Genomic DNA, 10,430 nt, shown 5'->3' with positions numbered 1-10,430 from the left:
TGGCATTGAAGTTGCAACAATTAATTAGAGGGAAATGAAATGGCCCAAGAAATTAAGGGAGGTGGTGCGTATCTAGGGAGATGATGGCCGATTAGTCCAACAAGTTGACAAAGTAACCATCATTTAATCATTAAGAGGACAATTAATTAATGCGACCACATCAAGTCTTTACCCTCTCCCTTCCCTAGCTTTGTCAAGGTCAAATATTACGACAAAATGAAGCATCATCATATAGTGAAGTGGCTCTGCGATTTATAGGAATCGGTTTGTCTTGACTTAAACCACATTGGGAAAACCAAAATTGCGAAAAGCAAAGACAATGGGGGGAAGGGGATTTGAAATTAAGAAAATTAGACCAACAAAGGGCAATTCCTTTATCGAATGAACTGATTTTTGAGGAAAACTCAGGCTTACTTCCCTCCTTTTGCCTTAAAAAATCAATTAACTTTGATAACAATTAAAATATTATTTTTATTTTATTTATAATCAAAGTTAATTGATTTTTAAATATTTTTATTTAACAAAATAATTATCACATCATCTAAAGTTTTTCCATATATATATATATATATATGTCACGTGTATGTCAACATGGATAAGTTAACAAAATAGTTACTATATCATCATTTTTCATCCAAAATCAATTTTAATTAGAAAAAATAATAATATAAAAGCAGAAGCTTATTAATGTGAATTGTAATATAGATTGAGAACTTGTTTTGTCATTATGCCTTTCAAGAATAACCTCGGAAAATTGGTATTTTATATATCAAAATTAAATCTTACTTGGCTGTAGCCTTGGGTTATTTGCTGCCTAAATTATGGTTGGTATATATCTCTCTCAAAACCAAGGGAATATATAGAAAAGAATACTTTGCAGTTATCATCTCATAAAAAAATTGCTAAATTCAGGCCTTTTGTCACATGAGTTGCACGTACCTAAGCAATCTTTGTGAAATATGTGCAAAATTTTGATATCAGTTCGAAGGAAGCAGCAATTGTAACCACTGGTTTAAGACATTTTGAGACCAGAGAGGGTTTTTGTGCCATCTTCATATCAAAAGAAGCATGAAAGAAGATCCTGATTAGGGTAATAAGATACTGTCTTTTTCACTAGACACTACAGGAAGATCCCATAAGTCCTAGAAATTCTATTGTGTGGGTGTGTATACATGTAGCTTTATGTTAGAGAGGGATGTGAATCATAAACAGCTACATTCCAATGAAGAATCAGTACAGCTAGCATTGCTTGTGGCCAAGTATGAACACAGCCAAAATTAAATAAAAAGATGCCTTACTTCCAAGTCTTTGAAATCTCTTTCTTTCCTTCACCACCCTTTTTGACCTTTTCCTTAATTTTTACTCATAATTCAGTCCCTTCACCTTTCTTCTTTTTCACTTTTTGGACGGCTGTTTATCACTTTTTGTCATCCAATTACAAGCTTTCCAACTAGATTCCTTCACTCGTATTATCTTCTTCCTCCTATAAATTCAATCATGGCCTCCATCAATCTTATGGCAGATTAATTTGGTTTATTTCTTTTGCGAGAGAGAGAGAGAGAGAAGAGTCTGGCAATGGCTACATACACTTACGCAAGCGGAAACAACACATCTCAAAGAGGAGTAGCCATGGCATTGGCTCTGATTACAGCAGTGGTTCTATCTCCATTGTACGTTAGGGGGAAAAACGAGACGCGTTATTATGAGATGAAATTGAGCTCCGGATTCGTTCTTCCGATGGTTCTGGCAGGGCTTATCGTTGCCATTAGGACTACATCATCTTCTTCATCGATGCAAAGTGGAGCTAGAGCTTCGATCATTCCATCTCCAGATCCATCGTGGGTGCTCAGAATCGGGGGTTCATCATGGGGACTAGCTGGTATCTTGGTGATGCTTATGCTTGTGCTGTCATGGCAAGAATCTGTCCAAGAATTCTTTTGGAGATAGATGACTTATTGCTTATCCTTAGCATATTCTACTCCATTTTTATTGTATTTGCTGGTTTTTAACAAATAAGGCAAAGGTCGTGTAATATTACAAGAAAAAATAAAAAATAAAAAGTAGCAAGTTGCATTAGTAAAGTTAGCTCGGCATTCCAGTGCTGTTTTATTCTGAGCCCGGCATTTTATTCAACAGTCTCATACTATATAAGTAACAAAGATTATGCGTGCCAATTCTTCTGGCAAACCACAATTGAACTTTATGATATACACCAAATGGATAAATATAGCTATATCCTTCCATCCAAGAATTGGTTTATGCCATTTTATAGCCAAATCTTTCACTTCCCACATTTAAGGTTCACTAAGTATTTGACTCAATAAAATTAATTTCGAATCTCTCTTCCTAAAAAAAATTAGGCTGCCTGTTGGTAGGCCATCGAAGGAGCATAGCAAAATTTGTAAATTTTAAAAAAAAAATTCAAATAAATTTTTAATTTTGTTTCACTTTCAATTAATTTTTTATATTTTTATTTTAAATTAAAATAACTTTTTATAACTATTAATTTATTAATTATTGTTAGTTAAGATGCCATTTGTTATTATATACCACGTGGTGTTAACATGACATATTGTCATATTATAATAAATGATAATATAACATGTTGATGTTACATAATGCTGTGATTATATCATATTCTCACCATCCATGTCAATGTCATATCAACATTAACGTTAGCATCAAGTGTTGTTAGTCAATATTTCACTTATCATTTTATTTCATATGACACTAACTTAACATGTTGTTATATTACAATGAATGACAACGTGATATGTTAATGTGATATAATTACATAATAATGTGTCATTTTCATATTTTACGTGAATATCATATTAACTATGTGTTATTAGTCAAGATGTTGCTTGTCATTTTATATTACGTAATGTTGATATAATATATTGTTATGTTATAATAGACATGATATGTTATAATAATATAATAGATAATGACATGATATGATAACGTGATGTTTTGACATAACATAATAACATGATCATATGATATTTTTACCATCTACATCAATGTCATGTCAATGTCACGTTAACATGAGGTGAGAATAATAGAACAATTGATATTTTAATTAATGATAATTAATTAATAATTAATTATAAGAATTTATTTGATTTAAAATAAAAATAAAAAATTTGATTAAACTATTAGAAGAATAAAATTTTATTTGAATTTTTTAAAATAATTTATAAATTTTTTCAACTTATTTTGTGAAAATACATTGTAAATTTCTAATGTAATTTATATGAAAGTAGTGTAGTTGGAAAGAATAGGTTGCAGTTAATTTTTATTTATTCAATATTGTTTTTTTTTTGGTTCATCCTAATTTAAATTCTTTCTTTGAACAATATGTTAAATTGAGTGTTTTAAGCCTATGAGCTTGTGAAGGACAACAACATAGACCTAATTACAAGACGAAAATTCACCGTTAGTAAATAAACAATAACTAGTATTTATTTTATTGAATATATATTTATAATATCCTAGTAATTTCATATTTTATTATGCTTAAATGTAGTAAAATCTCATTTATCGCCATAGTAGTCTCAATTATTATGCTTAAATAAAATAAAATTTCGTTACTCGTTTAGGCCCGACCCGAACAAGTCCTCTGCGTTTTCTCCCTCAAGCAATCGGCTTCCGAGTTTCAACTTCAAGGCTTTCGAATCTCTCAGTCTCTTCCTTTCTATCTCGATCTCACCCTCTGCAGCGGCAACTCTTGCAATTTCTGCTCCCATCGATCTCTCCGCAAGGTAATTCCACCGATTCTCTCTCCATCCAATCCACCTAGGGTTTCCGATTTTCAATCCTTTTCTTGTTTGTTTCGTTAATTTTACTTCTTTAAAAGCTTAAGAGGTTTCATGGGCCCTTTGTACTGTGCGAATTGGATTGCGCACGAATCTGCGATTATTCTAACATTGGCTTTCTGATATGGGTGAAGTAACTAAAGGGGCAATGGCAGAAGGGGAGGAGGACCTGCCAAGGGATGCTAAGATTGTGAAGTCGTTGCTGAAATCAATGGGTGTCGAGGACTATGAACCTCGCGTTGTTCATCAGTTTCTTGAGCTGTGGTATCGTTATGTTGTGGACGTATTGACAGATGCGCAGGTCTACTCGGAGCATGCTGGGAAGCAAACCATCGACTGCGATGATGTCAAGCTTGCTATTCAATCCAAAGTCAATTTCAGCTTCTCACAACCCCCACCGCGAGAGGTAATTTTGCTTTCACTCTTTCCCCACTTGATGCTCAACAACAAAAGTTTTAATGTTATAGCTTTTGATCGATTGACAATGTTCTCTTCTTGAATGGCCGTGTATTTCACCTCCTTTTCATTGATAGTTTCTTTTTGTTTGTATAAATGCAAATTGTGAAAAATATTCCATCTTTCCTGTTGTTAGGTGCTATTGGAGTTAGCAAGAAATCGGAACAAAGTTCCATTGCCGAAGGCCATACCGGCACCTGGTATCGCCATCCCTCCTGACCAGGATACGTTGATCAATACAAACTACCAATTTGCTATCCCTAGGAAGCAGGCAGTGGAAGAGACGGAAGAGGATGAAGAAAGTGTTGATCCTAATCCCTCCCAAGAGCAGAAGACGGATATGCCGCAGCCAACTTCTCAAAGAGTATCATTTCCCCTGGCTAAGCGCTCAAAGTGAGGATTCAATTGGTTAGCTTTGTAAGATGTTTCAGCTAGCCCTTCGTGTAGGATATTATGCATGAAGTTGTATCATTACTAAAGAGAAAAGGTTGTTTATCCGTTATCATGGTGGTATGTAAAGGATCATTTCAATGGTATCAAAATTCTGCTTCCAGTGTTAGTGTAAGTGTGATTCACTCCTCGTTACATTCCTCTTTGGCAATTTGGGCACTACAATGTTCTCTGTATGCTTATGAACTGAATGTGGTTTTGAAGGTAGAGGAGCAACATAGGTCTTTGCCACACAAAAACTATATTAGGCCTACTCTGGGGTTGCTGTTGGAGTTTTAAAAAAATAGGTTTGGGGAAAATGATGTGAGAAATTGTTGTGGAAAATTGTGTGAAAATTTACCCTAAAAAATTGTGGTTTGGGATTTTTGAATGAATGATATTACTGTGAAAAAATGCTGTAAAGAGTCAAAATGTTTTAAAAGAAGACGATATTTTCAACAATACTTGAATAAATTAAGATATTAGTGAGATGTTGAAATTTAATTTTAAAAATTTTAAAAATTTTAAAAATATATATAATTGTTAGATTTTTTAAAATAAATTTAAAATACTTCTAGCTAAATAGAGTTATGCTCCCTCGATATGTATGATCAGTTTAAATTCAAAATATGTTAATATATGCTTCAAAAATATTTTGGAAATAAAATTAAAGGAACATTTTCCGCCATATTACAGAACAGGATGAGAAATTCATCATATTTTCGCGGTTGGTTCAATTTTCGCTGTAAAATGAGCCTTTTTGGATTCAAATTTTGCTGTCAAAAAGGGGCCTTTTACTCAAATTACAAAGTGTGAAACATTGCAATAAGTACCAAAACCAGCGTCTTGAAAGCCAAATCCCCAAGTATCCATCAGACAAATGAGATTTTCTGTTGTTAAGCATGGACAGAAACCAAAGCTGTTTTGCGATTATGAAATCTAACATACAATTGCATTAGTGGCAGAAACTATGAGAAATCAATCGATTTAATCTTTGTTGAATCCAGTTAGTTAATGTTCCTAGTAACAGAACCATAGAGCTTGTTCTGTACAAATATTCATCATTTATATACAAGGAAAACCCATTGCTTTTTTTTTTTTTCCCTTTTGGGTTTATCATAAAGAAACAATCAAACAGGGTTAACTTCTTGAGCCAACCATGCTACTAGCCGGACGCCCAGCACTGGAAACAGAGAGACCTCGGTCATACATGCGCTGTATCTCTTCCCTGTACACCGTCAAAGACTCGTCAGGAATGGCTGGTGTTAGCTCCACCACATCACCCATTTTCAGCCTGCACGTAGGATCACTCACTGGCTCACGGTTCAGCCTTGGCCTCAATTCTTCCTTGACAGGAAACCCATATGGAGACCATCTTGAGTTACCCCGCCCAGCTCTTTCCAGCAAATCCATCACTGTTGAGTTTGCAGGAAACTCTTGCACTGACATCTGCAACATTCACGAACCAAAAATATTCAGACCAAACTTCAGATTATATAAAAACTTGGAAGCACTGCTAGATGAACCGTTCTTTCAGTAGTAAAATGAAACCTTCCCAAAGCACAGATGTAGCACAGGGTCAACTACCATGTTTACTTAAAAGCATGGGTTCACTTCACATTTGCCTTCAGTTTGAAAGGAAAGATAAAATTTAGGTATGTGGCGCACGATGACCATGCCAACATTAAAGCAATAAAGCCTCATTTAGGGAACATACCTTATCATTTTCGATCATAATGATGAAGACAGGTCCATCCTGGCAGCAGTGAGGCTTATAAGAAAATGGGCAATCATCTGAATGAGTAGGAAATGTGCAGGGTGGCTTGATGGAATCAGCAGAGCCAATTGAAGATTGGTCCTTGTTCATTGTTTCACAGTGCCAAGTCACCACCCATCGAGCCCACTCAACCATCTGAAGTATAAATGCAGAGTGCTTACAGTCACCCTCTTTGTATCTCCAATGAGCTGCAAATCCAAATTCAGCCTGCAAATGCATCTCCTTTGTCCGAATCTGAACTTCAAGTGGAACTGTGCCTTCGCCCATCACTACCGTGTGCAAGGACTGATACCTGCACATTCAAATTAGAAGGAACTTCAGAATTTTTAGATTTCATCCAAGAACAATACCAAAGCATATAAACTTTAACCTACCCATTAAACTTAGGCTGAGTTATATAATCCTTGAGCTTTCCAGGTACTTCAGACCATAACTGGTGAACTACTCTCAATGCCTCGTAACAGTCTTCCTCATTTTCGACAATGACACGAAGTCCATGAATGTCATGGATTTCATCCATACTCAACTTTTTCCTACAAAAAATAAAATAATGTAAATTTTTTAAGATTAAATAACATGAGAAATACAAGAACTAGTGCCATCATAAAATCATTTAGCTCTCCCATACAGGCAGATAAGAACACATAAATATGTTGCTACAATTAATACACATCAGTACTAACACTTCATTAGATACTGAAACAGATGTCATTAAACATATGACTTACAGACTTACAGGATCATAAACATGGTAAATTTACTGCTTCAAATTACAATTCACTCCCACACTAACATCTACACTATTACAGCCTACTCCTACAAAGTTTGTTTAATCAGTTAGTCAAAAGAAATCTAGAAAGAGGTTTCCAAGAAAACTTGCTTAGTCTTTCTTCTGAAAAAAAGATTACATTTTTAGATAGTTTGGACGTGCACACACCAACATGTGTGTGAGTTTGTGCATGTCAGAGTGAACATAAGTCATGCTTGGAAGCAGGACTGTGTGTGTCCGTGTATACAAGAGCAAGCAAGAAAGAGAGATCTTACTTCAACATCTTTGAATAAATGCTATATAAGCTTTTATGTCGTCCAGAGAGAACATGATATGGAATTTCTTTATCCTTAAGAGCCCTCTCAAGTTTCTCTATAGCAGAAGTAATCATCGCCTCATCAAAGGAGTCCACAAGCCTAGAGGACAGTTCTTTGTGCTGATCTGGATTGAGATGCTTGAAACATAGATTCTCCAGTTGCTCCTTCCAACTAGAAATTCCTAAACGATTGGCCAAAGGTGCAAATATTTCCAAAGTCTCCTTAGCAAATCTCTGTTGCTTGAGAGAAGGCAATGCATCCAGTGTCATCATGTTATGCAATCGATCTGCCAATTTAATAAGAACTGCTCTTGCATCTGCCATGGCAAGAAACATGGTGTGCAGGCGATCTGCCTCAACAGTTTTGCTTGCAGTATTGTTTTCACGTGCTAGCTTACTCAATTGGCTAAGCTTGGAGACCTATGTGAATGCCACAATTAAATAATTAGAAGCTAATAACTCGAAACTTTTATCAAAGGAATGTCAATTGATATAATGCAAGAAAATTACAAGGATCCTATAACAGCCAAGTAGCAGCCATCAATGTGCTGTCCATAATGCTCTAATTTGGGGAAGCTTATACCTAGATTTTTTAACTATGAAAATGAAGTTAAAATTATAACATCTGGGGAATATGTTAATTGAAATACCAAAGACTAAGAACATGTACCACAAAGACTACACAAGAGCCTTGTAATTTCTAATTACAAACTCATCCACGATTATTTATCCACATCAACTAAATTCCCATAAGCTACAGCAATTTTCCCAATTAACTAAATATGACATCAGAAATACTTCATTCATTCGTGCACCATTGGATCATTTTACTAACTGAAGATGCCAAAAATTCCATAATTCTTAAACACTTTTAGATGTTAGGATGATTTTAGATCGGGAGAAAGCTGCGTCAAATGCCAAATTCCAAAGCAAAAGAAACAATCTTAACAGCAACAGCATAGTGTGAGCATAAACATCAAGCAACACAATAAAGAATAGAAATTCATCTCTCTTACCCCTTCAACTAAATCAGCAACCCCGGCACCAAATGTCCTAAAAATATAGTCATAACTCAAAAATGAATCATCGAGGGTGTCATGTAAAAGCCCTGCAGCAACTACCGTGGAGTTAGCACCAATGGATGCCAACAACACAGCAGTTTCAACACAATGTTGCAAATAAGGATCACCACTCGCGCGCATCTACAAGACAAAGAACTTCACCTTAAAACAAAATTTAAACAACAAAAAAAAAAAATCAAAGTTATCATTCATTTCTCTGTTTGTACCTGCCCTCTGTGCGCCTTCTCGGCTTCATAAAATGCCTTTACTACAAAATCTTCACAAAAGATTTCGTGCCTCATTTGCGCACCTAAAAGCAACTCCTTAGCATAAGGATCCGGATTCACTTCATCCGTGAAATTATCCTCCATAGTAAACGGTAATTCATCAACCAAACCACTACTTTGCGCCTCAAAACTCGGGGAATCATAATCAATACAAGACCCTAACGCACTCCTAACGAATCCACTGAACAACCCGTTAGTCCCACCACGTAACGAGCCCTGGAAATTCCCATCAGCACCCTTTTCGCGAAGAATTCTCGTTGGAGGACTGCTGCTACTACACGAAACGGGGCCCTGAAACACCGATACTGGGCTCTGAGAGGTTTTCAAAGAAGAACCACAGAATTTGCTCGATGAATAACAAAATGAACTGCTTAATTCTTTCAATTCTTCCCCCCTGTAGGACCCTAAATCCTCTCCTCCACCGCTAGAAAAGCTTGATTTTACCGAAGGTGAGGAGAAGAGGCATGATAGGCCCCCGACAATGGGTCTCTGGGAAGAAGAGGAAGCCGTTGTTGAGGAAGTTGAAGATGAAGATCTTGAATTCAAGTCGAAATCGTAGGAAGCGTGAGAATTGATGTTGATCTGGTGCGGCGTGGAGCACACGCTACTCGGTGGACTCGCGTAAAGAGCTATTGTTGAAACCGCCATGGCTTACAAAAATCCCAGATCGACTCCACAAAACAAATGGTTTTTATTAATTAAAAATCAAAACCCAGTACTTTCCTCCCGGGAAGCAAAGATTTTCAGAGACCCCAGACAAACCCACTAATTTTCTAGAGAAAATAACAAAGCCCAGAAATTTTCTCAGGACCCAAACAATTTTTTCAATGAAACAATCAATTTTGATTTTTCACTAAAAAACCCAATAAATTTCTCTTAAAAAACAACCCAACAATTTTCTCAGCCCAAGGTTTCTTTCTAATATCACAAACCAATGAATTTTGTAAAAAGAGACCCAAATGGGATCTCAATAGTAGAAACTACAAATCAAAGAAATTTCTTTGATTCTACGTGTATATTTATATATACACAGAAGAGAAAAACCAAAGAATCAAAAGGACGAGTTTGTTTGAAAAGAAGAAATTTAAAGCTACAGTATTTACAAATATATAGACATTTTTTTCTACTTAGAAATGGACAATTAAAGAAAAAACGAAACAAAGAAAAATAGCAATTTTCTTATTTTTTGAAAAAAAGCGAGTCAAAGACGCTTGAGAATATTGAAATGAAAGCTTGAAAGAGAGAGCTTTCTTTCTCCTTCGTTGATTTTTCCTTTGAGAACTCTTCTTTTTTCCTTTTTCCCCTTCTCTTCTCTGGGGATGAGTTATTTTATTATTGCTTTGCGGCCAGGGAAAGGAACGTCGAAATTACGGAGGTGTCCTTGGTCATTGACGGGATTAACTGAATCCAGACAAATTCAAGGATCCAACTTTGCTTTCCGTTTTGGATAATCTGGATTTTTGGTTAATTAATAACTGATTAATGATTAAAGTAAATTCTGCCATGTTCTTAAGCAT

The 10,430-nt window shown here is 35.5% G+C and overlaps 2 protein-coding genes across 3 annotated transcripts; one reads left to right on the top strand and one right to left on the bottom strand.

Annotated features, from left to right (window-relative positions):
• Positions 1–3,576: 3,576 nt before the first annotated feature.
• On the top strand, positions 3,577–4,839 carry TAFII21 (TATA binding protein associated factor 21kDa subunit). Of its 2 annotated transcripts, none has more exons than XM_021439065.2 (3): positions 3,577–3,764; positions 3,962–4,224; positions 4,411–4,839. In XM_021439065.2, exons 2-3 carry the CDS (start codon positions 3,967–3,969, stop codon positions 4,669–4,671), a joined length of 519 nt encoding a protein of 172 aa, XP_021294740.1. In that variant the 5' UTR covers positions 3,577–3,764; positions 3,962–3,966; the 3' UTR covers positions 4,672–4,839. The 2 variants fall into 2 exon arrangements, with proteins under 2 accessions (XP_021294740.1, XP_021294739.1); XM_021439064.2 differs by having other exon boundaries at positions 3,953–4,224.
• Positions 4,840–5,672: 833 nt separating this feature from the next.
• Positions 5,673–10,226, bottom strand: LOC110423684 (putative GTP diphosphokinase RSH2, chloroplastic). Its single transcript, XM_021437971.2, has 6 exons — positions 8,854–10,226; positions 8,582–8,767; positions 7,525–7,985; positions 6,855–7,013; positions 6,421–6,772; positions 5,673–6,152 (listed from the first exon to the last, which is right to left on the bottom strand). Exons 1-6 carry the CDS (start codon positions 9,559–9,561, stop codon positions 5,844–5,846), a joined length of 2,175 nt encoding a protein of 724 aa, XP_021293646.1. The 5' UTR covers positions 9,562–10,226; the 3' UTR covers positions 5,673–5,843.
• Positions 10,227–10,430: the final 204 nt, after the last annotated feature.

Source organism: Theobroma umbraticum, unplaced genomic scaffold (assembly GCF_002168275.2).
Source record: "Theobroma umbraticum cultivar Fairchild unplaced genomic scaffold, ASM216827v3 scaffold_204.0, whole genome shotgun sequence".
Classification (NCBI taxonomy): domain Eukaryota; kingdom Viridiplantae; phylum Streptophyta; class Magnoliopsida; order Malvales; family Malvaceae; genus Theobroma; species Theobroma umbraticum.
This window is presented reverse-complemented; position numbering and strand designations above follow the sequence as displayed.